The 27,006-nt window shown below is 36.7% G+C and overlaps 2 protein-coding genes and 1 long non-coding RNA gene across 3 annotated transcripts; 1 reads left to right on the top strand and 2 right to left on the bottom strand.

Annotated features, from left to right (window-relative positions):
• Positions 1-1,077: 1,077 nt before the first annotated feature.
• On the bottom strand, positions 1,078-2,210 carry LOC138886411 (uncharacterized). Its single transcript, XR_011405134.1, has 3 exons — positions 2,014-2,210; positions 1,819-1,939; positions 1,078-1,211 (listed from the first exon to the last, which is right to left on the bottom strand). It is a non-coding gene; the product is annotated as an uncharacterized lncRNA (long non-coding RNA).
• A 466-nt stretch (positions 2,211-2,676) lies between these two features.
• LOC104229952 (uncharacterized) lies at positions 2,677-5,997 on the bottom strand. The gene is made up of 7 exons (XM_070166799.1): positions 5,761-5,997; positions 5,576-5,672; positions 5,365-5,489; positions 5,203-5,286; positions 5,029-5,117; positions 3,648-4,272; positions 2,677-3,494 (listed from the first exon to the last, which is right to left on the bottom strand). Exons 1-7 carry the CDS (start codon positions 5,948-5,950, stop codon positions 2,677-2,679), a joined length of 2,028 nt encoding a protein of 675 aa, XP_070022900.1. The 5' UTR covers positions 5,951-5,997.
• A 2,256-nt stretch (positions 5,998-8,253) lies between these two features.
• On the top strand, positions 8,254-16,232 carry LOC104229953 (la-related protein 1C-like). Its single transcript, XM_009782688.2, has 6 exons — positions 8,254-9,117; positions 9,380-9,962; positions 10,046-10,190; positions 10,294-10,384; positions 14,687-14,758; positions 15,452-16,232. Exons 1-6 carry the CDS (start codon positions 8,602-8,604, stop codon positions 15,638-15,640), a joined length of 1,596 nt encoding a protein of 531 aa, XP_009780990.1. The 5' UTR covers positions 8,254-8,601; the 3' UTR covers positions 15,641-16,232.
• The last annotated feature ends 10,774 nt before the right edge of the window (positions 16,233-27,006 follow it).

The raw sequence follows: 27,006 nt of genomic DNA, 5'->3' as shown, positions 1-27,006 counted from the left end.
ATTTCTTTAATTTTTTCCAGCTATTTTTCTGTCTAGTTATTGTTTTGTAGTTAAAAGCAAAGCAGAAACACACAGTTTGATAAAGAAGATTATATACATAACTAAATAGCTAAGGTAGCTACGACTCTTTTAGACTGTCATATATTGTTATGGTGCGATCCTAATGCATTACGCTTTCATTTACAATTTCAGAATTGGATACATGTGAGCAGGATTTAGTGAATTCTTATTCAGGCTTATTTTTTCTTTAGCTGTCGTTGAACTAATTTGAATATAGACTTGGAACTCAACTGCCAGAAACACTTAAACAAAGCATATGGATGAAGTTATATGACTATTTGATCTTGTTGCTCTACTAAATGGATGAAGAAGTTGATAACTGCATTCTCGACTTGTACAGTCACAGTGTCTGGCAAATATACAACCTTAATCCTCTTCACATGAAAAGTTAAAAATATGTTGTTCATAACAATTTAACTAATAAAATAACTTATAAGAATGTGTTTGATTTCTCCAACTATTACATATGCAATAAGTAAAGTTGATTTCTGTATTTTAAATACAGTGTTGAGCATAATTCCATATAACCGTGCATTCAAATCTTCTTCGACGACTGTTGCGGCAATAGATATACATATGTTGGCTGATGTGTTTGCAATATCGATAAACTCGTTATCTTCATTACAGACCTACAAATATAAAAAATACAAATGACGTTCAGTTTTTAGCATCCAAATTACATAAGGTATTTAAATAATCTCTTCATCTTAGTTCCATATAAGTGTGTATTCAAATCTTCATGGATCACTGTTGCGGCAATAGATATACCTATGTTGGCTGATGAGTTTGCAATATCGATCAACAAATTATCTTCATTAGCGACCTACAAATTTAAAATAATACAAATGAGGTTTACTTCGATCATGAAATTGACAGACGGTTCTGTCCAACATGATTGTTGCCTCTGACTGACATTGGGTCAACTAACTGCTGCTGCATACCTGTTGGAACTATGACTGTATTGTTTTTGTCATGAAGTTTGTTTACTGCTGCAACAAATTTTTGGTCAGTACGTGCTGCTCCTGCTTCTGTATTATCACATGAATCAATAGAACTGAGGCACCTAAATTGGCCTTCACAGTTTCAGCTTCTGTCTGCAACATCACAGTTTGTCCCTCTGCAAGCTCCACCAATATTCCTGTTTCTCCAACCTGTTTTTCAACAGGTATATTAGGTTAATCTGGAGGTAAATATTTTTTAGGATTAGTATTCAAATTCTTCTGCACTTCCCATCCATCATCTCCTTTTTGACAACTGTAATCTTAATCTATATTCTCCTCATCTCCTGTCTTTCTTTCTACTATTTGTTGCCCTTACCTTTGTTATTTACACTGTGTTATTCCTGGTAATTTTATTTATCATATGATTCCTCCTCTCCACAAGGACCATCTGGTAATATATCCTTTTCAATAACCTATTCATCTTGTTGGCTCCACCTTGTGTAGCCTTAGTTTGAGCTAGTAGGCAATTAGATACTTCAATAAAATCGATAAGAAAATATTAAGGCTATATTGGAAATATCGCCTTAATTAGCGCTGGTTTTGTATTTTCGATCTTAAGTAACTAAATATAATTTGACGATATGTGGCAAAAGTTGGCTACCATACAAAACTGTAATAAATTTGTATGAAGAAATAATTACACTATATAGATAACATAAAACTTAAGCAACTTGATTTCTTCCAATATGGTTAATGATACATATTTTATAATGTTACTACGATAAATTCTATAAAGTTAAGATTCAGTGTTACAAACCTCGGAAAGGAACCGAGTCATTGATGGTCGCTCCCATATCCACGACGTCTGAAAACCAAAGTTCTGCTCGATCAGGACAAACAACGAATGGAAAGTGCTTCCTGTTATACACTGCACATAGCTACATTAACAATTTGTAAGATAAGACAGTTACTGAAATAAAAAGGAAAAATATAGCAAATGTCGTGCTCTTACTCAAGGGATTAAATACTTGATGCACTTTTACTTCATGTAGAGTACAACAACTGAAAGTCTACTTAAAGGCCTGCATCTGTTGTTTGCGCTTGTTTCCCTTGATGAGGATGGTAAGTTAACAAAAACAGGTGCATAAATGGATGTGTTTTCGAATGATCCCATGCTGTCCAAGATGATTGTTGGCTTTTACAATTACAATTGCTCTTCTCAGATAATAAGAATTGCTGAAATGCTTTATGTGGAGAATATAATGTTTTATCATCCAAATGACAGAAAAATGAAAGCTGTTAATTTCGGCTATCACAACTAAATTAATAAGAAGATATTAAAATGAAAGGTAGAAACTTACGTTTAAATTGAACCGAGATGCATAGTCGAGGAAGCTAAATGACATGCCTGCTTTGGAAGTTTGTTTCCGGCACATGATCGAGTATTAATAACTTTCACAGCAGCAACTGTCAACACCAACATGTCGTAGAAGCAATATAATCAATGTGTTTAAAAACAAATAGACAATTTTAAAAAATAAAACATATGATCGCAGTTAACCATACCTATTGAAGTTGGCAAGTATTGTTTCTGAAGATTATTTGCAATATGGTTTTCCAAAAGACAGATGCATGAGAACAAAAAGTTGGCTAAAAGGTATCAGATTTCCTTTCATTATCCAAGTAAATTACGGAAAACCTCTTTGTAAACCACATTTATCGCTTCATTTGAAATTTCTCCATCATCGTCATAAACCAAAATCTTTAATCCCTTTCTTTTTGTAACCCGTGATAGAGCAATGTAAAGCTGGCCATGTGTGAACACCGATTTTTTCAAATATAACCCAACATGCGATAAAGATTGTCCTTGACTTTTGTTTATCGTCATTGCAAATGATACAACTATTGGAAATTGTCTTTGTTGGAACTTAAAAGGTATTCTTGCATCAGATGGAGTTAATGACATTCTCGGAATGAAGACCTTTTGTCCAGCCATATTTCCCGATAAAATTTTTGCTTCAATAACCCGATTTCCCAGTCTAGTGATGATTAATCTTGTTCCATTACATAGCCCTGAAGATGGGTCTATATTTCTCAATAACATCACTGGGACACCCACTTTCAAAGTGATAACATGATTTGGAATTCCATAACACTTAATAGTGTTTAGAAATTCAGGTGTATGTACGTGTTCCAAACCTGTAAAAGCATCGTCTGACATGCAAATTGTATCAGAACTAAAAAATATTTTTGGTTGACTATTGTTTACCGAAACCATGTATTCGTTGATTGATTCAACCATATCAAGAGTGGGAGCAAGAATTCCTCTTTGTTCCAGGTATGTTATATCACTGCAATGACTTAAAAAATCCGGATATGTACTTTCCACAATCGCACAAATTGAATCGTCACAATTATTGATGATAAGATCATCAGGGATGTGAACTTTATCGATACCATCAACAGAATTTCCAATTATACCATCACCTATTGCTAAAATCCAATCAGAAAATTATCTTAGATCATTCAAATGTGAATCCACCTGATTTTCTTCCAACCTCATATTTTTTGTTAGCTTTAAGACTTGACAGTGATTCCACAAATATGAAGAATTAAGGGTAGCATTAACAATATCTTGTCTAGTACCTTTTGGAATGACTGGAAGTATTTGTCTAAAGTCACCACCAAGAACAACGGGTTTTCCTTCAAATGGACGATCTAAATTGGATGCATCTTTAAATCTAAGAATATCTCTTAGAGTTCTGTCTAGAGCTTCAAAACAATATCTATGCATCATTGGTGCTTCATCCCGAATAATTAACTTTGTTTTGACAATCAATTTTGATAAAGGAGTACCTTGTTTGATATTACATGTTGAATCTTCAGTTGCATTGAGTGGGATTGCAAATCTAGAATGAGTTGTTCGTCCTCCTGGTAACAAAAGAGACGCAATTCCGCTTGATGCAATTGTTAACACAATATCTCCTTTACATCTGATGGCAGATGACAAAGTCCTCCAAATAAATGTCTTCTCGGTTCCTCCATGACCATATAAAAAGAAAAATCCACTTTTGTCCTCATTAACTGATTTGATAATTCTGTCATAGACTAACTTTTGCTCACTTGTCAATTTAACCAATAATTGTTCATGTTCTTTAGACAAAGAGCACCTATTATAACGCAGTTCTTCACATATTAGTCTATTGGTGTTGTCAACTTCTTCTTCATTGAAAACCGGTCTTTGGAAAATCGTATAACGTTCTTCCGCAACCTTTCAACAAATTTTCCAACTTTTGTAGACAACGATTCTTTAGTTCATCGTTTGTTAGCTCAGCCTCTAAAATAACAAAAGTATATAATTAGTTAATTAATCATAAAAATATATAGTTGGCATGACTCATATAAAGATAAGAGCAATATTATTTCCTTTATAAATAGTAAAAGCAAATTAATGTTATTTTACTTAATTTGAAAAAATATATAGTAAGAGGCAGAAAAAATGGCAACCAAAGGGCTCGACATGGCAACAGACGCTGTTCAGACTACCTACACTGTCTTTAAAAGATGAAAGACTCTTAAATCTAAAATTTGTTTGATCGCGCCACCCAAATTAATTCGACTGCTAAAGCTGGTAGTCTTAAGAATGCAAAGAGATCAACAAACTGATAAGAGTGGTTAGTGATATTTCCCTTGTGTGCATTAATATGAAGAAAGAAACTACAATCTGGGCCAACGATTACATTGAACAAACATAAGTGACATGTGTTCCATCCAATATTATAACAACTAACATTATTTCAACTCTACATATTTATGCAAATGGAGTACCAATCATATAAAAAGTCATTATTTTATAATTGTATAATGGAATTTTAATGCAGTAAAATAGGATAACCGATGACTTAAATATCAGAAGAAAATAAATAGAAAAGATGGTCTTCTGAAAAATCAAAGAAAGAAGATAAAAAGAGTGAACTCACTTGCATCGACTGGACTAATTGGGCAATTGTTTTAACTTCAGCAATGCCCTTCTGTAACTCATCCGAAACAGAGAAACTTTGTTGAGAGATGGTTTGAGTAAGCCTCTCAGAGCAACTATCTCGAACAGAAAGTAATCTATATGTATAAATGAGGATTACAATTAGAAATATACATCAAAAGATAGATATGAGTGTAGATACATTATTAAAATATATTTAACCGTGTTTAAACTCTTCAGATTGAGGAAAAGTAGGATTAATCCACAACTTTGATGTATTCCAAGTGTTGCGCACAGAATATGAATCTGGGAAAAAATAATTATATGTAACATGTGATGAATAACTTTCAAAAAGTTAAGTGAAATTTAATAGTTGCATGTTACCTTGAAATTTATGCGCTTTTATGAGCTGCATAACAACAATAATAGGCTGGTTGTTAGAACTTAAAATGTGAGGTATAACTTGATCAACAAATTCCCCCCAGAATGTAGCAGATAACTTGTTCCTCCTGTGAAATAGAAGTAGTGTATAATGTTCAGTATATGTATTTATGAAAAATATGTATTTAATAGATAGTTGTCTGTTTATTCTTACTCATCATCTTCTAGTTCGATATCCATATACTTCCTAGTAATTTCACCTTGTTTTTGCGTTTGTACCTCACTAAAATTGACAATTTCTCCGATAACATCTAAAGAATATTAAAGATGTAAAAATAATTAGCATCAATCTATTAAAAAAAATATGTAAAAATTAATTAAAATAAACACAAATATTACCAAATAATTCACTCTCGTTGACATCAACTTTATTTATCAATTGATGATATGGTCGCAGCTCAAAGATATTCATTGGAAAAAGTGGATCAATTGTTTCAGCCACTGTTGTCCGTTGAGTAAACGTCAGCATCAATCTATGTTTTGTGGTGTTGAACCTCTCCTTGTTTTGGCAGACGATAAAGTTCGCCATAAGATATAATCCAAGCTCATTAATTTTTTTTGTTGAAAATATGCAAAACAGACTTGCCAATAAAAGCATGTATACGATCGCCCTACAAAGAAATTACAATAAAGGAAAGATATTACAAATTTGTATAGTTTAGTATTTATATTAGCTTTAGTTTTAAACAGTAGAGTTAAACAATTTAATTAGTGACACTAATTCCACAAAAAAACAGATTTGCAAGTCATGTAAATGTTTATAAAAAATACAAAAAAAGCAGATTTGCAAGTCATGCAAATGTTTATAAAACATGCTTAAGAAAATCACTTGTTTTTAGCAATGTAGACTCGAGACATCTAGCAAAGTTAAAATAAGGATACAGTGGAGCAGAAATTACTTAAATATGTCAACGCGCATGCAAATACGCGATCAAGCAAGAAATCGAAAAGGATATTGAGAGGGAAATCCTTTTGAGAATTTTGTTTGAGTTGAAGATTGTGATACTGAGTTTTATGAAGAACTTCTTCTTAAACTTTCTTTTTCTGATTGCTTGCTGTTCTTCCTTTGTTTTTTTTTTATACTTAACTGTGTAACTTATCCAAGGATGAATGAATTGAACAAGGAAATATCCTCACATCCGGTTCACCCTTTTCAAAAGGTGTTACCTTAATCTAGATTATAAGCGTCAACAAATACTAATATGGTCTTCTTTCCTTCAATCTGATTCCATAAGCATGTCCCTGATGTACAAATAATTAATTGCGTGCAATTATCAAAGAAAAACAACACCTACAAATTATCCACATGTATACGGGATATAAAGCTGAGCATTGGTAATAAACTTGTTTTATAGTTCGAACTAAACGAAATATTCCTATAAAAATCTGGAAAAGCAAAATAAATGTTTGGATATTGACATTTAAATCTGGAAGAGCAAAACAAATCTATGGATATTGACATTTAAATTTCGAATAGCAGAAAGGAATTAGCAAGCCAATAACATAATAAAAATACCTTTTCATCTTGTAGAACCAATTCAATGGAGAATATAGAGCCAGGATTAAAACGATCCGGTTTTTCCCACATACGGACAACGCGAACTTTCAACTTCCATTGCATCTTTGATATAGTTATATCCTTGATGAAATCATTGTTAGCGGCCATCTTTTGGGTAATTCGTAATTTTTGTTGAAATCTTGGTAGAAGAACGAACATTAGAATTGAAGCAGTTGTACATGTGGAAGAAATATATATTTTGAGCTTTGAGCAGTTGATACCCAATATAGTAAATCGTGGGTTTGACAGTTCAAAATAAGGTGACTTTGCAGAGAGAAAACGTGACTTTGCAGATAAAATTTAGGGTTAATTGAAGTTAAAATTTGTTTACCAAATTTTGTGGAGTAAAACGATTCCGGTCACGTTTGTTTAAAAATAATTAAAATAAATTTAATTTAGATATATTACTGGAAGTTTGAACGATTTTTTTGTTTTACCCACGTTCAATTAAGGCTTGTTAAACAAATTTAAATTAATAAATAAACGCAGGAATCTTCAGCGGCGGTTTTGGAATAAATGCAAAAAATCATTCATTTAATGATTTTAAACAAATTTAAATTAATTAATTCGAAGACAATCTTTACCGGCGGTTTTAGAAGAATTTTGCAATTTTTTTTTGAGTAAATAAGTTCTATCGAAAATACCTAATGTAATTAAGATTGTACTTCGTTAGTTTATTCCTAATATGTAGGAGTCTTGTCTGAATGTGACATGTGTCGTGCTTGCATAGTGACACTTGGCTTAATGAGGGGCTTTTATCGCATGCTTTTAATTATAGATAGATTTAGAATTTCGGTTATGTACTTTTATTATGAGTTATTATACTTAATATTATAAGGTTATTTTTGTAAACCGACACTATATTCATGTTTTTATAATAATATATAGATATAAATAGTAATTTTTAGATTTTAAAAGTATAAAAGTCGATCAATATATATATATATATATATATATTTGTGTTAAAAATTAAATCAAATATATCAAAATCTATATGGAACTCTATTGCTGAATTACCAAAATAAAAAATAACGAAATTTTTAGATTCGGCTCGATAACGAAAAGGATCACCAGATTCTTCGTGCTAAGAATTTAGTGATTCATGGGTATATATAAAAAAGGAAAGGTAGGTAATTAAAGTCACAATCCAATGAAATTAAGTAGTGATGAAATAATTGCCAGCTTGGACCAATCAAACGAAACTGCCTTTTTCACACTAGGGTAATTTCGTAGTTTTATACGTAATTCTGTAAGTCGCTTTTCTCTACTGCTAAGCAATAGTTAGAGAGAGAAACAGAAAGGAGAGGAGAGGAGAGAGAGAGAACTCGTCTCTCTGTGCAAGCCGAGTGATCGTCGAAATCACCTTCTTTTGCGGCTTTTGATTTTTTGTCAGTTATACTCTCTTAACGTTTTACTTGCATTTATCGATTTCTCTGATTCTATATAGTACTTATCTGCTTAATCTCTCACTCTCTGTGTAGAAAATTTTGATCGGTTTATTTATTTTAGGATAGTCAATCAACTAACGGATTTTCAAGTGTAGAGACTAATTACTTCGATTTTGGGAGATTACTTTTTATTTTTGGAAGCGTTTGGATTAACAGAAAGAAACCCTAGTTTTGATGGCTACAGCGGCTCCAACTCCGGCTCAGGCTCATCATTCTCACCGGAATACTAACCCAGACACCGGCACCGGCGCCGGTGGTCTAAACAGCCCACAGTATCGGCGATCATCAGCCGCTGCGCGTGGCGTTTCCTCGACTTGGACGCAGATTGTTCGCAGTGGCGAATCAGAATCCACCGTGGCGGCGGCGGCTTCCTCTTCACCTCCTCCACCTTCACTTTCTCCTCCTGCGTCTTCTGAGCAAATCGTTCACTCTGATTATTCGCTTTCTGATGACGTGGCTACAGCTGGTAGTGCTGCTACAGAAGGTCAGCTTGAGAGCTCTGATAATAGCAACAACAATGTGTCTAAAAAGCAGGCTTGGAGTAAACCGTCAAATGGCGTAGCTGAGGTCAGTCCAGTTATGGGTGCTGTCTCTTGGCCTGCTCTCTCTGAGTCCACTAAGGCTTCACCTAAATCGCCATCTTCTGATTCACTCAAAGCTCTCTCTGACGGATCAGTTTCCGTATCACAGGTTATTAAAACCCCATTCATCAATGCTGCTTTTCTGTATACATTGCTCTAACTGATTTTTGGAATGAAATGGATATTGAGGATTAATATAGCCGATCCCAACTACATTAGGATCGAGGCATAGTAGTTATTGTTGTTTTTGCTCTATCTGCACTCTGATTCTCAGTTTTCGTTGTTTTATTTTGTGTGTGTCATATACTTATGAGTTAATAATCCACGGTAGTTCTAAAAGCTCATGTATATGTAAATGTGTGGATTTGTAGGGCACGGAAATGACATCGTCTTCTCATAGGCAAGCTAATACTAATAATGCAAACCCTAATTTAATTTCGAACCATGTTGGTCCCACCCGCCAAAGGTCTATGAAGCGAGGAGGTGGCTATTCAAACCATAATGCATCAGCCAATGGAGGTTTTCCTCAGCAACAGGCGCAGGGTTCTGAGGTGGAAATAGTAACTAATAATTCTGGGAAGTCAGGAAATTTTGGTGCTGAGTCTTCTTCAAAGGATACTAGTCATAGGGATGGTGGACAGTCGGGAGGATTTGGATCTCAATCACATGGTGGAAATGAGCACCAACATCAACGAACCTCAAACAGGAGAGGCAATGTTGGTCCACACTCCCATGGAGATGGCACTTATAATCATGGTTATGGGGGTAGGCGTGATCAGGAACGTGGAAATCAGGATTGGAAACCCCACAGAGGTTGGGGGAATAGGGATGCGCCCATGCAGCCACATAGAGTTCCAGCAAGGCCATTTATGGGAGGCCCACCTCATACTTCTCCACCTTTTATACCTCCACACATGCCTGTGCAGCCCTATCGAGCTCCTATGGTTTACCCTGGTGAGATGTGTTACTTCTTGAGTTATTTTGCTGAGTTACTTAGCCCATTTTGTCTCTCTACTGATACTTTAACCAATATGCAGAAGTTGCACCTGTATATTATTTTCCAGGTCCACTGCCTGATTCATTTAGAATGCCTATGCTTTCTCCTGTGCCACCTTTCTTCTTTCATGTTCCAGATCCCCAGATGCAAACCAAAATAGTGAACCAGATAGATTATTATTTCAGGTAGACACTTCTTTGTTCTATTTGCTTGTAATTGCTCCTATTTAGTAGCTGCCATAAATGTATTGGTATTCTAAACTCTTCTTGTCCCTATATTTTGCTGTAGTGATGAAAATTTAATTAAGGATACGTTCTTGCGACGGAACATGGATGAACATGGATGGGTTCCCGTTACGCTAATAGCAGGCTTCAAGAAAGTGAGTTGGTTTGAATTAAATGTCATTTCTTGTAAGGGGAGTTCTGTTAGTACATATGTGTTTGCTTGAATCCTTAGTGCTTGGCTGATATTTTCTGGTGTACGAGTAGCTCATTCTTTTGAAAATGCATCTCCATAGCTTAATTCATGTTGTTGTCGGCAACTGTTAACAATGTTTCTGAGCCTGGTTGATGACCTTAGCTCCTTTTTAGGGGTTAGGAAGCGCCAATGATATCTTTTCCTCAAACAAGAGGCCTCTCTGTTTCTATCTCTCTTATCAATGTTGTTTTCTTCCCCTCTTAAGAGTATTATGGGGAAGAAAAAGAAAGTAAACTAAAACTAATGTGAACTTCTAACTTCTTCCTTAGGGAGAAAATATCCCTGCATAGTTTTGACCCTTTTGACTGGATAATAGAATGATATTTGGAGAAAGAAGCAGTATCTCTGGATGTATAGGCTTGCTGATTGCAGCTATGATTCGTTTTGTAGTAAGCATGTCTTAAGTGTATATGAAGTTTTATACGCATGCTGTTGTTGGTTGTTGATTTAAATGCTGTATTTTTTGCACAAAGCTGTTCTAATTTTGGTCATTTGAAGGCTGGCTGGTATAGTGATATGTGGTTGGACTGAATCTCTGGCATTGCAATCGATTTCATCAGTAGTTAGTAATTTGTTGTTGCGGTAAATGTGTCAAGCTACATCAGCGTCCTTAAATTATATAATGAACTCTTGAGCTCATGGAAAGTGGTTAACAGATTTGTGTTTTGAAATTGAGTGATTCTAGCAAGAGGTCAGTGACCACCATACTGTGCTTTCATGCACACTCTTGGTTAATATATTATCATGTAAGTGCGCGCTGATGTAATAATTTCATTAAACCATTGGTTCTGCTTTTTCTGTCATTTGTTCCATGACGTGATTGTTTCTTCACTAGGCTAGATGTCCATCCCCTTATTTATTCTTATTGCTTGTAGGGCAAGCCATTTAGGGTAGGCGCAGTACTTGATCACAGTCATTATAAGTAGAGTTATTCAGGGTACTATGCATGTCAGCATATGCATAATTTGAATACTTAGCTTTACAGGTTATTCTGTTATTTGTGGAGTCTATAGTTGTTAATGGTTGGTTGATTCTGAAGTTCTTATTCCCTTTACAGATGGTTTTTATCTGCCGATCCCACATTCTTATGATTGATAGTAGATATTAGGATGTGTCTTAAAACAAGTAGCTGTGGTGAGTAGCAGGTAGACAGAATGTGTTTTGAGTGCAAAAGGGATCCTAAGTACTCAAGACCAATCAGATGAACAAGGTTATGTAAAAAAGTCACGCGCAAAGAGTGTGGAAGTTATAGCTATGCGTGCGAATCTTTCAAATGTGACTCTTTAGGTTAATTCAAGGGTTTATTGCTTTCAGAAAGGGGTGAAGAAGGCAGGAATACTTATAGTGATACAAGAGAGGTGATTTCTGTGGTGTAGGTAGCATCAAGTTCTTTGTGTTTTAAAGGGAAGAACAAAAATGTTTTAACCTGGATAATGCAAGAAAGTCTAGGAAAAATTGGAGGTACGCAGAGCAGAGGCGGGTTTTCTTGAAGATGGGTTAAATTTATTGAAGGCTAACAATTAGGTGGAAGTAGCGCTATTAAAAACTATGAAACAATGAATCAATGTGAAGCAAAGGGTTATTGCTTCATGCGTAAGTCATGCTTTAGAGAAGTTTGCTTCAAACAATGGCGTACAAAGTGATTTCGGTCTTTTTTTTTGGAATCTCTCCTTTGAGGAGTTGGATTAAGAATCATCATTATTGTACAATGGATGTCGAAAGTAGTTTTTTTAATTCCATTTTATTTTTACTACTCTCTTAGATGTTTGATACTTTATAGTTTTCTTAAATAGTGAGCTTCTCTCCATGCACCTTGTCGCTTTTTCACCTTTTTTGAGCTTTTAAAAACACGGGGAGAAAGAGGAGACAAAGGTGCTGATAATGAGCATTGTAAACAAAGGTGCTGATAAAAGGAGTCTTCTATTTCTTACAAAAACTCTAATCTTCCCTGAACATGTTTTGTAGGAGAAGATAAGAGAGCTGTGATTTTGTGAAGGAGTTAATTAATTGAATGAATATTCAAATTGGAAGTTTAATTCTTTACCTTATCTTTTTGGAAGGAGAAGATGCGAAAGTTGTTTCAAAAGATTTAACTAGAAAGTGGGTGAAATTTCGCATGGTATTTATATCTGCTCACAATAGTTTCGAGTTTATGTTATACCACATTGAAACTTATCTGTGAGTAGAAAGTCATGTCAGCAAAAAAAAAGACTGTTTGCATATGAAATTCCTGGTTTCACCAATGTTCTACATTTTATGTTACAAACTGGGCAATGATGAGTGATTGCCTTTTTGATGGAATGGTTATGGAGTGCAATTTGTTGATGCTCTCAGCTACAATGTGACTACCTGTCATTTCTTGCATTTTCGGTCATATTACTATTTTCTTGTTATTTATGCTGCTTTTACATGTCTTCTCAGTGTTGTCCCTTCTTGTTTTTCTTTTCTTTTCTTTTTTCTTTTCATTAATGTGATGCTTATACTTTCCTGTGCCGAAGTTCTATTGGAAACATCCTCTCTATCTCCACAAAATAGGGGTAAGGTCTGCGTACACACTACCCTCCGCAGACCCCACTATGTGGGATTATACTGGGTATGTTGTTGTTGTTGTTCTTCTTCTCATCTACAAGATGATCCAACAGTCAGTACGTTTCTTGATGGTTATGGGTGGCCCTACTTTTCTTGAACTTTTGTTGCCCAGGGAGTATAAATTGAAATATCAGTATAATATTTGCTCGAAGTTATTGACTGCTGAGAATCATACGAAGGGTTGTCTAAATATGTCAGAAAATAAGAGAAGTGAGGAGATGTATGTCGCATTGATGACTTGACGAAAATGGAATACAAGACACAACTATTTATAGTGAGAAATAACACCAGTGTTTTTGAGAGCGCAAAGTGCAAAAAAGCGACAGGGGCTCCCCTCGCTTCAAAAGCGAAGGCTTCATCAATTCTTAAAATTTCATATAATATATATAATAATTAATTTATAAACTGAAATACATTTTAAAATTAATCAAACTGAAAATATAACATATATATAATAATTAATTTATAAACTGAAATACACATTAAAAAAATCAAATAAACTAAAATATAACATATATATATATATATGAAATCCCTATTAAGATATAAGAAAATACATAATCAAATAAACTGAAAATACATATAATATATATAAATAATAATGAATTTTCTAAAATGAAATACATATAAAATTAATCAAATAAACTGAAAATATAACATATATATAATAATTAATTTTATATATTGAAATATGCACTAACAAAATAAAAAAAACTGAAAAATATAACATATATAAATAATGGAAGAAACAAGGAAAAAGGAAGCAGAAGAATCAAACCAGCGCTGGATTCCAGCGACCGGTCAGAACTCAGAAGAAAAAAAAAAGAATAAGGAAGAAGAAGAAGGAAGAAAGAAGGAAAAATAAAGAAAAAATAGGAGCATCCGGACGGGAACAAGAAGAAGAAAGAAAAAAATGAGAAGAAGAAAATTACCTGGAAACCCTAGTTTTGTCGATGAAGAAGAGAGAAGGGGTCTCTATTTTGTCGAGGAATTACAGAAGCGAGCTTAGGGGTCTGTTTTGTATAATTTACAAACAGACCCAATCTTCTTGCCCAGCTGCGATTTTTTAACAGATGCGATTGCTTTATCGCTTTTGTTGCTTCGTCGCTTTGTCGATTTGTCCACTGAAGCGTGAGCTTCACACGGTCGAGTCGCCTCTCTCTGGGAAAAGCGATGCCTTGTCGCTTTGCGCTTAAAGCGACGAAGCGATCGCTTTTTCAAACACTAGATAACACTAGCTCAAATTTTCTGACATGCTTGTGCACTAAATAGTTTATATTCTAAGATACTATAAAGGATTCTAATCTGTTTCTCATTTTAGGGAGTTAGCACTTGACTGTAGGTTTTAGTTCAATCTGCTGTTTTATATGTATAATCATGTGTTTGTGATAGTTCTCACTTCTCTATGTCCTTATTGCTGTGACTGAAGTGGTATAAGGTGGATGATAAATCTTTTGGGTTGAGTGAAGGCGGAGGGAAAAGTCTTTGGATATCCTTTCAGATCCATGTTTCTTGATTTTATCTCAGTGTGGCCTCCACTTACATGCGTGCCTTAACCACTCTATGCGGTAACTTTATTTGCTGTAAAAAAGCTTATTTTCAGCCATTTTTGCAGGTAATGCAGCTAACTGATAATATACAACTGATACTGGACGTTATGAGGTCCTCTACTGCTGTAGAAGTGCAGGTATCCCTTCTATGGTTTGTGGTCTTTATAGACCTTTAGTTTCCACTTTCTTTGGTAAACATAAAAGGAATTCTATGTTATATTTGAGTTTTTGGCAAAGTGCTTGTGTTCTAAAAGAATGGAAACTTAAATGCATCAATGATCACTTATTAGAGACCTTAGAGATGTGAACATGGAATCTTAAGTAGACCTAGTGCCTGATACCCTTGTGAATGGTTTCAAGTATTCAATTTCCTTATACAAAGTCCACCACATTCTTCGGAATAGGTCCTGCTAGAAACAAAATATTGGTTTGTAAATCATCCTTGTTCACAGGTGCTGTTTGAATAATATAGTGTCTTTCTGCTGATGCCTAGGCTGATTGAGATATTTAGTGCTTCAGACTTAGGAATTTGCTTAAACCACCGAGTTTTGAACATGCGCGCCATTGCCCCTCAGGGATTTCTTGGTTATCATACAAAAAAAAAAAGAAAAAAAAAAGAGTTGAGCAATTTTTCTGTTAACTTTTTTTTTCCCATGAAAATACTTGGGTATTATTTGCATCTACCCTCTTGCATGGGCCTATTTAGGTGCTTAATGCTTCAGAACTAGGAGAATGGTTTTAAGAATATTAGTAATTTAGTATAAAAGTACTTTGGTAGTATTTGCCTCTTAACTGTTAGGGTTTTAAAAGTTTTCTTCCTTGCATTGTAGGGCGAAAAGTTAAGGCGGAGAAATGACTGGAATCGTTGGCTCATACCACCATCAGTTCAGAATTCAACCATGGCAGGTCCTCAATCTCCACAAAAGTCTAGTCCTGATTTTCTAGCAGAAAATCTCCAACGTGTTGCATTTGATGATAAGACTCTAATACACGGAACTGCCGAAGCATATTCCGTCTGAGCAGTTTGGCAACGAGATGGGTGGACAAGCTGGTGCTCAGCATGTGCAGCCAAGCAATTGTGCTTCTTCAAGCAATCAATGAGTATAGTCATTACTGTTGCCGATGGCAATGACGTATCAGGAAATAGACACACAATAAACGAGAACAAAATGGGGAAAAGAATTATACTGTCATTTAAGCTGGCAGCTTGATTTTGTTGGGATATGAATTTTGTTTTGTCGGGGATAAGTGTTTTCTTTTCCTTTTATGTTATGTTGTTCCTCTGTCGTGGTTATTTCACAGGCATGGGGAATTTTGATTCTACTTCCTCATGCAGCCCCTCAGTTTTATTTTCTTTAACCAAAATCTTTGGGGCTAAGGTCACTTATCTTTGAACGAGTAAAGCTTATGGAGAGGTATGAAGTTTCTGGCTTCTGATTTTTCTTCCTGAAAAGCAGAAGACATGCTGGCCCTGGGCACATGATTATCTTGTTATTGGCTTTCTGCTTGTTACATTGCACCACTGACTCTTTTTTTGTATGTATCGTTTTCCCAAGAGGCATATGTTGCCCTAACAAAACTTAATAAGCATTTTTATGCTTGATTATGATATACTTGGTTTCTTTTCTTCGTAAAATAAGGGAACCATGTACTTGTGCGCTTTAGGATTGTGTTGTTAGTATATTGAATCATACGTGATCACCTGATTGCTGATGCAAATTAGGCTGTGTTTGGTAAGAAGGAAAATGTTTTTCTTCGAACATATATAATATAGGGGAACATTGTATGCGACAAAATGGGTAAGAGCAGGAAGGGTGGTAGGTTGGGGTCTAGGGAGCTGGGGGTGGGGGTGGGAGCTGTAAAGAATAACAGAAGAAGAGTATTATTGAAGACCTTCTGCGAACTCAAGATCGTTAACGAAAATTGGAGGATTCAACTAAAGAAGAGGAAACTTTGAAAGAAGAAGAGAGATTTTTGAAATGAGAACTTTGTTATTGAAGAAGACTTTCTTAAATTTTGTTTTATTACAAATGCCTAAGACTATAACAACAACCCAGAAAAATCCTACTTACGGTGAGGTTAGAGTGTACACAGACCTTACCCTAACTCCGGAGGGGTAGAGAGGTTTCCAAAAGACCCTCAGCTCCAGAAGAAGAAAATAAAACAATAGACAATATGTCAGTGATAACAACAGAAGCCAGAAAAATAACATCACCAACGTAATAAACAAAAAAATATATGGAAAAGCAAATAATCGAGACAATTTTATCATCTCCTACTAATATCTTCCTTAAATATCCAAGACTCTAGAATATCTAGATACTTCTTAAGTACAACAAACATCAAAGGTATTACTACATAACTTTCTAGAAACTTCTTCTAACTATATATAATTTTACTCTTCCAAGAAATCAACTTTATTTTTTCACACTCCCCCTTAAAATGATTTTTGAAAGCTATCCCAAGCTTGTCGCGGCTCAACCGATGCTTTAGGACGTGTCTTGGTGAAGATCTCAACACTATTTTTTGGCTCCTCTTGCTTCCCTTAAGACTGAAGGTTCTTCAATTGGTCCTGCACAGGAACAAGAGAATGTGCTGACGAAATTTTCATCTCTGAAACGAGCTGACTTGACATTAGTTCCTTTTTGGCCTTCCTAAAACACTTGAATCATCTCCTTGCTAAGTTTCATGTCGTTGGGTTCTCGGGCTCCCCCTTTCTCTTAGCTCCTTGACAACTGCATTATCTAAGGAAGTACCTGTGATGGGTAGATTTGATTCTTCAAGGTTCAAGGATTTAGAGCCCGTCCCTTCTTATGCAACTCCATAATACAAAGAGACTTCATCGAATATGACATCCCTTGAAACAACGAAGAGATGAATTTTGGGGTCCGTGCACATCTATCCTTTTTTCTTTCATCATATCTGTCACACCTCCTTTTTCACTACACCCGCGAGGGCATAAAGGAGTTTTTCCAATTAAAGGACAATCGGAACGGGATTTATTACTATTTGTTCAGAGTCGCCACTTGGGAGATTAATGGTGCCCCAAGTCACCGGTTGAACCCCGAACCGAGGAAAGATATGACTCTGTTAACAGTCCGCGAACCAGAAATCCGAGAAAGGAATTCTGTTAACCCGGGAGAAGGTGTTAGGCATTCCCGAGTTCCGTGGTTCTAGTACGGTCGCTTAACTGTCATGTTTGATTTTATCTGATTTCAAAACATGTTCTAGGTTATGTGCTTTTTAATTGTAAACCGCTTTCATATTTATTTTTAATGAGAATTGCAACGTCGTGAAAATGCGTCTCGAACCACGTCACATCAATGCACCCGTGGTGGTTGACACATTTCGACTCCGTTGAGATTTGGATTTGGGTCACATAAATGCGCACCCAATTTTAAGAAGGTAATATTATTAAATGACGGTCCTAAGGTGACTAGCATATTATTATCTTTGTGAGAGGCCATGGAATTTGCTAAACGGCACGTCCCGAGGTCTAAAATATTTTTAACTTGATTAAGAGGGCCACGCAATGTAAGATTTTATTTAGCGCAACGCACCTCATTTTTATTTTAAAAGGGCAACCTAAAGCAACTATAATTTTCTATTATGTATTGTCTCTAAAAAGAAGAAAAGACCATAATTAACTTAACGTTTCCAATCAGTTAAACATTTGAAAACGCTTGGGCTTCAGAAACCAATCCAAAAGAGATGGTATCCAGTTTGGCGTTAAGTTGGCCAAACGCAGGCCTTTGCCCAGGCCTGAATGTGAAATGAATCACACTCGGATCTGTGCCATGCCTTAAAAAAGTGTTGAGGCCCACTTAAAATGTTAGAGCATGCCCAAACTAATCCACCTTAACCAAATTTCATAGCTACTGGGTTACATTAGTACTGTACTCCATGATCCTTTATAACAATAAAACAATGCAACCACATTCCAAATCAAGTACTGTGTATTAAATTCAAATTCCCATATTTAGATTAATGGATTGCTATATTACTTCAGAAGCCATGATTGAACTAAATTAATTACTAACTGAGTTGAAATATTGAATTTAAATAATCAACCTTGACGAATTAAACATTATTTCATTTATTGACCTAAGTTTACTATTTCCTATGCATTTTAACATTTAGGTCTAAACTGATGCTATTTTATTATCAATTAATTACGCAAATCACAACCATTACACGACTACGATCACAAACTGACGACAAACAACCCAAATGTCAAACTCAAACGCCTATTTTCTGCTTTTAGAACTAGATTACTGAAGTTAATCCAAGTTTATCACACTTCCTGTTTTAACACTAAACTAATACAAGCATTTAACTAAGGTAGACTAAACTAATGTCTAAATAGACAAACATAGCCAAAAAGTCCACAGTCTATTATAGTCCAAATCTATTACAAGTAAGCATCATATATTGTGAAACAACTAAAATTTGCAATAATACTAGGTGACAACTTTATTTCATTCCTTCAACTTTGAGATCTACATCAGCTTGGAACCGAAAGTGTACCTGGAAGAGTATTGAAAATTCAAAAAATGGAGTATCAACAGCAGTAATGAGAAAGCAACAACAATTAAAATCCAACCAACACAGGGTCAGATTCGAGCTTAAACAGCCTCAATAAACCAGAAGTGGAGGAAGATGGGGTAACGCCAATGAAACGTTAGAAACAAATTCAATCGAACCCAGTAAGCTTGCAATTAAAACCATGACTGCTTTTGAGATTTCAGTAACCAAAATTAAACCGAACAGCTTGAAAAAAACCCAAAATGACTTGAAATTGAATCTAGAGATACTAGGGAACTCGGATTAAACTAGCTTGAAACCAAACTTAAAAACTTTCAAAGAAACAGTCTTTTTTTGGAGTTTTCTGTGATGCTTTACTATTATTTTTTTTGGTTTTTGAAGATTTGGAGTTTTGAAATTCAAATTTCAGTTGGGAAACTTGGAATATACTTTAGAAGGAATTTTTCAGATCTGTAATGCTCTCCTCCTTCAACAAGGTAGAAATGACTGCCTTTTATAGGCAAAGTTAAAGGGATGTTTCCTAAATTTCATTTACACCCCTAGTCCCTCTTTAAGATTTTCAGTTTTACTTATTTGTCCCTCATTTTCTGACTTGTTACTCAAGTTACTACACTAAAGTCCTATTCTAGAAGATTCTAGGGAATTCTAGTGTTAACTACAGCATTCTTGTGCAATTCTAAGTACCAAAATACCCCCGCATTTGTTTGGAAATTGCAGATCCTATACTAGTTGACCCCAACCCATTTTTACTGGTCATGGTTAACTAAAATGGTCTAAACTATTCAGCTATAACCAAAATGATTCCAAAAATTCTAAGATTGAATCCAACTAATGCTAATTGAGACTTAAAATTAATCCTAAATCACACTACTATCCGGTTATCAACTAACAATAGACTAGTTACATTAAACAATAAAAATGAATAATCAAAAAACAAGAACTAACACTTGAATTAACTAATCAAAACCAATGAAACAGGGTTAACCCTGAACTAAACCAAAAATCAGAAAACTAAACTAACAATCAACAAAGCAGGATCAACCATGAACATATATCAATTAATGACCAATTTATAAATTAAAAACTGACCTATTACGAGTTAAACTAACTTAATATGAATATGAACAAACCTAAATCATATCTAAATTAACTAAAACCTACAGAAACATGCATGAATTGATTAAACAAAAGTTTAAACTAATTATAGGATTCAAATAATAAAGAAAAGAAAAGCAGTAGGAAACTTACTGATTTTGCAATTAATCCGACTGGAATCCGAGTCAACCTCGGAATGATGTGAACGTGTGTTCTTCAACAAACAACACACGAACACATTATCTCGAAGCCTGACTCGAGCTCTGGACTCAAGAATTGGGGAAAATTTGAGGAACCCCAAATTTCTTAGGGTTCCGCCGGTTTTAAGATCTAAAATTCGAGGCTTTTTGGTAACATTCGAAAGATTCTAAATAAGGATTCGGGAAGAGGGGTGTTAGGAGAGTACAGGGTGTGAATTTGGTTGGATTTGTGTGAGTTGAGGTTTTGGCCGGATTTTCGATCCAATATTCGAACCGATTGGTGACGATTCGAGGTAAATTGAGGGTGGATTTGGGGAGAGGAGAGTGAGAGGAACCTAGGGTGTATTTTTGGGTCCCATTGGAGAATCCCCGCCGACGGAGGCGATTTCCGGTCGGCGGCGGACGGTGGAGGAACAGTGGTACGAGGAAGACGAGTTTGGTCTAGGGTTAATGTAGAGTTTTCGGACATTTTTATTAAAAAGCCTTGAATGAATGAGGACCGCTGGATGATGAGAAATAGACGGTCAAGATTTAATTTGGCTTCACTAATTCAAAACGACGTAGTCTCCCTCCTATACTACGTCGTTTTATTAGTCTCAGGGGTATGGTCATTTGGATCGGGTAGGGATGCACTTGGGCCATTTTGGCCGGATTCTGGGGTGAAATTGGGACTAGGCATGGCCCAAAATTGAGCATTACTAAGACTAGACTTTCATTTAATTTTTTTATATGTTTTTTTTTTATTCACTCTTTTTATTATTTAAATTTTCTGATTTTATTAAATGCAAGGTTAAAGCAAGGACCAAAATTTACTCTAAATCTATACTAATTAATTCCTAAATAAACTAATTCCTAATTTAAAAGCAAACTAAGGCAAAAATTAAAAATAGAAATGCAAAGAATCATTTTTGTTGTTTTCTTTATTTTTGTATTATTGATTTTACTAATAGAAAATGCTAAAATCGAAACTTTGATGCTATTTTGTATTTTTGAATCATATCAATTACAAAAAATATGCACACACAAGGATGCAAACAAACGCAAAACCATGCAATTAAATCACTAAAAATTCAAACAATAAAGAAAAATCCTTATTTTAATGAATTTATAGGAACAGATGAACAAGGCAAAAATCACATGCTCACAGCTGCCCCTCTTTGCTCAGAGATATGAAGGGTTTTCGGGCAAAGATAAATGAGCAAACATGAGAGATTTTTGCCTACTTGGTACTCCATGAGAAGCGTTTTGAAAACCGTCTGACCGAACCCTGCTTCAAAGGTTGCCTACATATCCTTGGCTATAAAGGAATCAGGTCAGTGTAGTTCTGGAGTGTCGGTAGCTGGGACTACCAGGAACTTGTGATTTCACTGCTTTTGCTGCTGCTACTGCTTGTTGACCTCCTTATTATACCAAAATGGAAAATCAAAGCTAAGCTAGCTATGCCTATCAACTATAAGTTACAAGATTCCTATCTATAAATCTCTTGAAACTTAATCTTGAGTCTTAACTGATTTTGCTGTGGACTCCGATCTGAATCTTGATGCTCGTAAGTTGTAGGTGTTTGTTTTTTTCTGCAGCATGAGTCAAAACAGGATTGGCGAAGCTTGTGACTTCAATCAGATTTTGAGCAATCCGCACCTCTGTTTGCTTCAACATTTGAGTTCATTTATTTTTGTTCTTTTCTTCTTTTCTTTATTCTGGATTGAGACTCATTCCGTAGGTCATCTCGAACCCTTGTGCCTCAACGTCAAACCTGCTTAAGATACCAAAACAAAAAAACGAACGATAGTTTCTGTCCCAGTTTTACTAGGAAAATTTCGTGAGTTATGACACATATCTAAGTGATCAGATCAGGATTGTGTATCCTTGTGAATGAATCCAAGTTATGCTAGGAAATGACCGGGTTATGCCGAAAAAAGAAAAAGGGTCCTCGGGTTATGCCGGGACGGAAAGAAAGAAAAGGCTCCTTGGGTTATGCCAGGGAGATCCACGGGTTATGCCGGGTTTTGAAAAGAAAAAGCTCCTTGGGTTATGCCAGGGAGATCCACGGGTTATGCCGGGATTTGGAAAGAAAAAGCTCCTTGGGTTATGCCAGGGAGATCTACGGGTTATGCCGGGATTTGGAAAGAAAAAGGTCCTTGAGTTATGCCAGGGAGATCCACGGGTTATGCCGGTATTTGGAAAGAAAAAGCTCCTTGGGTTATGCCAGGGAAGATCCACGGGTTATGCCAGGATTTGGAAAGAAAAGCTCCTTGGGTTATGCCAGGGAGAACCACGGGTTATGTCGGGATTTGGAAAGAAAAAGCTCCTTGGGTTATGCTAGGGAGAACCACGGGTTATGCCGGGATTTGGAAAGAAAATGCTCCTTGGGTTATGCCAAGGAGATCCGCGGGTTATGCCAGGATTTGGAAAGAAATGCTCCTTGAGTTATGCCAGGGAGATCCACAAGTTATGCCAGGATTTGGAAAGAAAAAAGCTCATTGGGTTATGCCAGGGAGATCCACGGTTTTTGCCGGGATTTGGAAAGAAAAAGCTCTTTGGGTTATGCCAGGGAAGATCCACGGGTTATGCCGGGATTTGGAAAGAAAAAGTTCCTTGGGTTATGCTAGGGAGAACCACGGGTTATGCCGGGATTTGGAAAGAAAATTCTCCTTGGGTTATGCCAGGGAGATCCGCGGGTTATGCCGGGATTTGGAGAGAAATGCTCCTTGGGTTATGCCAGGGAGATCCACGGGTTATGCCGGGATTTGGAAAGAAAAAAGTTCCTTGGATTATGCCAGGGAGATCCACGATTTTTGCCGGGACTTGGAAAGAAAAAGCTCCCTGGGTTATGCCAGGGATATCCACGGGTTATGCCAGGGATATCCACGGGTTATGCCGGGATTTGTAAAGAAAAAGCTCCGGGGTTTTTCGGCTGGGAGATCCGCGGGTTTTTGGCCGGGATATTTTAAAGAATAAGGATCCTATGCCACCATGATTTGTTTTTCTTTCGGGATTTTCATTTTATTTCTTTTTTTGGTTTTTATCTTTATATGTTTTCTTTTTTATTTATCAGAATGCATGAAAGAATGTTGAGGAAACTTCCTTCTTGGTCGCCTTTCCTGCTGCAGAGCTGTTTCAGCACTTGTGCATTTCATTTCTTTTTGGGTTGCACCTGCTTCTTGCATGGTTACTTTGGGTAAGACCTGTTTTCAACCAAAGAATAATTTGTTAGTTGAACTGGTGGTTGGTTTTGTGGCCTTGATCATCTCCAATACTTGATCCCGGCCCCATTTCCATTGAGAACTTTGCTGCTTTATTGGTCTTGAGGGTGAATCTCTTTTCACACTGACCGGGTTCAAACTTCGGATTTCATGAAGGTTCACCCGTGTGGACTCTATTCTTTTCACGTTATTCTGCTTTTAGGACCTTTGCCTTTGACTTTCTTTTTTTCCATGTCTTTACTTTGGAGGCAATCAGACACCATGGTCAGTCGGGATTGGACTGACGCACCACTAAGGCTGGGTATTTCCTTCGACTCTTGCCGGGCGGAGCCCTGTGAGACCAATTCTGCCACCTTTTCTTTGTAACAAATTTGGAATTCAAAGTTAAGCCGAAAGGGATTCAAGTAAAGGTAAACAGATAACAGAATAATGAATTTTAAATAGAAGCGTCCCTTTCGAGGGAAATGAAGGACTTATCTGGGGTGCAGGCTGGCTTCAAACTGACATGACATGTTTCTTGGACTGGATGCCCGACCCTCACCAACTTCCAGTTTCTCATGAACCCATTGATCCGTGTTTCCAAACTAGGGAAACTTGCTAGGACTTTTAGTGATGAAATATCCTCTTTTCGGCCGACAGCGCCCTTTGCGGGTTTTCGCTAATCGACCTCTCTCATTTCTCTTCTCACCGTCGCCCGATAATGCTCTTTGCGAGTTTTCACTAAGCGGACTCTCTCATTTTCAATTTCTCTACTCCCGTCGCCTTATGGTGCTCGAAGGTTTTCATTAATAAGACTCTCTCATTTTATTTCTCTCAATTTAGAATGCATCGGCTTTCAAAAATGATGTTCCTTAGTTCTTACGCCTTTGGCAATTGATCAAAAGGACTTGTACCAGGTTTTGGAAAAGAGAATTTTGGGCAAAATTACAACTTTGGAACCATTTGGATGGGTTCATGGTCGAACCATTTTAGCATCTGCCCTAGTTTCAATTTCAGGGAAATATGAATTTTGGTTTTGGTGTGACTGAGCCCCAGAGAGAGGCTGCCTACGTATCCTTTCGGAATCAAGTCAGAAGTAGTTCAAGTAAATAATTTTTTTTGTGTGTTTTTTTTTTGTTTTTGTATTTTTTTTTTGTACTTCCGGGTTCCAAAGAGGGTAATCAAAGAAAAATAACCGGCTCAAATGGGTTTGCAAATGGTTAGTTTGGGTAGCGGGAACAAAAGCCTTCGTCATCTCAATTGCGCAAAGACGTCACCTGAAGCAAGCTTAGACATAGTACCTTTTTACTACATCCGCGTCACAGCTGCTTCGGGATCGTTTCCTTCAATGTCACCCAAGTATAATGCTCCTCTGGGCAGTATTTTTCTAATGATATATGGACCCTTCCAGTTAGGAGCAAACTTTCCTTTTGCTTCCTAATGATGAGGAAGAATTCGCCTCAATACCAACTGCCCTACTTCAAATTTCCTAGGCCGTACTTCCTTGTTATAGGCACGGACCATTCTTTGTTGGTACAACTGCCAGTGACAAACTGCGGCCATCCGTTTCTCATCGATCAAAGTCAACTATTCCAATCGAGTTTTAACCCATTCACTATCTTCGATCTCTGCTTCAGCAATTGTCTGGAGTGAAGGAATTTCCACCTCTGCCGGTATCACAACCTCAGTTCCATAAACCAACAAATACGGGGTTGCTCCTACCGATGTGCTCACTGTAGTGCGATATCCCAGTAAGGCAAAAGGTAATTGTTCATGCCACTGTCTGGAGCTCTAGATTGTCTTTCTCAAAATCTTCTTGATGTTCTTATTCGCTGCTTCAACAGCGCCATTGGCCTTGGGCCGATAAGGAGTGGAGTTTCTATGCGTTATTTTGAACTATTCGCATACTTCCTCCATCAAACGACTGTTCAAGTTCGCAGCATTATCTGTGATAATAGTTGCAGGAATGCCGAAACGACAAATAAGGTTCGAGTGTACAAAATCCACTACAACTTTCTTAGTGATTGTTTTGAGAGTGATGGCTTCGACCCACTTTGTGAAGTAATCAATAGCAACCAATATGAATCTGTGCCCATTTGAAGCTTTTGGCTCGATCGGACCAATGACATCCATACCCCAGGCGACAAAAGGCCAAGGCGCTGACATGGGATGTAATTCTGTTGGAGGTGCATGAATCAGATCTCCGTGCACCTGACACTGATGACATTTCCTGACAAAGTTGAAGCAATCTTTTTCCATAGTTATCCAATAATACCCGACTCGAAGTATTTTCTTTGCCAGGACATACCCGTTCATATGAGGTCCACACACTCCTGCGTGCACTTCCTGCATGATTCTTCTAGCTTCCTCAGCGTCAACACATCTCAATAAATTGAGATCCGGGGTTATTTTATACAAGACCTCACCACTCAAAAAGAAATCACTCGCATGCCGCCTAATGGCCCTCTTTTGATCTCCAGTAGCATGTTCGGGGTACTCTTGTGTTTTCAAAAACCTTTTAATATCATGGTACCATGGCTGGACGTTTGGCCTTGCTTCAATTGCATTACAGTAACCATGCCTTTCCCTGATTTGGATTTCCAAGGGATCGATGTGGGCATTTCTTGGATAAGGCAACATCGAGGCTAAAGTAGCAAGTACATCAGCTAGCTCATTGTGGCACCGAGGGATGTACCTGAATTCTATCTATTTGAATTGTTTGCCGAGATCTTCCACATGCTGTCGGTAAGGAATAAGTTTGACATCTCAAGTTTCCCACTCTCCCTGGGCTTGCTGGATAATCAAATCTGCATCCCTCATGATCAATAAATCTTCAACATCTTGGTCAATCGCCATATTCATGCCCATGATGCAGGCTTCATATTCAGCAGTATTGTTTGTGCAGAAGAACCGGAGCCTAGCTGTAGCCGGATAATGCTGACCAGTAGGTGAGATCAAGATTGCCCCAATCCCTACACCTTTGGCGTTCACTGCCCCATCGAAGAACATTTTCCAAGCATGAGTGTCCTCAGGGACTACTTCTATTGTGTTTACCTCTTCATCTGGAAAGTATGTGCTCAACGGTTGGTATTCTTCGTCAACCGGGTTTTCAGCCAAATGATCTGCCAACGCCTGGGCTTTCATTGTCGTGCGAGTAACGTAGACTATGTCAAATTCAGTGAGCAAGATTTGCCATTTTGCTAGTCTTCCAGTGGGCATCGGTTTCTGGAATATGTACTTCAAAGGATCCAACCTGGTTATGAGATAAGTAGTATGAGCTTGAAGATAATGTCTCAACTTTGAGCAACCCACGTCAAGGCACAACACGTTCTCTCCAACAAAGTATATTTGGCCTCGTAGCTA

The sequence above is a fragment of the Nicotiana sylvestris genome, chromosome 2, assembly GCF_000393655.2.
Source record: "Nicotiana sylvestris chromosome 2, ASM39365v2, whole genome shotgun sequence".
In the NCBI taxonomy this organism is placed as follows: domain Eukaryota; kingdom Viridiplantae; phylum Streptophyta; class Magnoliopsida; order Solanales; family Solanaceae; genus Nicotiana; species Nicotiana sylvestris.
The sequence above is the reverse complement of the archived record's forward strand: the minus strand, read 5'-3'. Positions and strand labels throughout refer to the sequence as shown.

Bases quoted from the DNA above. Each gene is read 5' to 3' on its own strand.
- LOC104229952 (XM_070166799.1), bottom strand. From the start codon at position 5,950: ATGGCGAACTTTATCGTCTGCCAAAACAAGGAGAGGTTCAACACCACA. The intron at 5,118-5,202 runs GTTAAATATATT...TTATACATATAG, and splicing joins ATCTGAAGAGTTTAAACACG to ATTACTTTCTGTTCGAGATA. The intron at 4,273-5,028 runs GCATTGCTGAAG...ATTTGTTGAAAG, and splicing joins TTCGGATGAGTTACAGAAGG to GTTGCGGAAGAACGTTATAC.
- LOC104229953 (XM_009782688.2), top strand. From the start codon at position 8,602: ATGGCTACAGCGGCTCCAACTCCGGCTCAGGCTCATCATTCTCACCGG. The intron at 10,191-10,293 runs GTAGACACTTCT...ATTTTGCTGTAG, and splicing joins CAGATAGATTATTATTTCAG to TGATGAAAATTTAATTAAGG. The intron at 10,385-14,686 runs GTGAGTTGGTTT...CCATTTTTGCAG, and splicing joins TAATAGCAGGCTTCAAGAAA to GTAATGCAGCTAACTGATAA.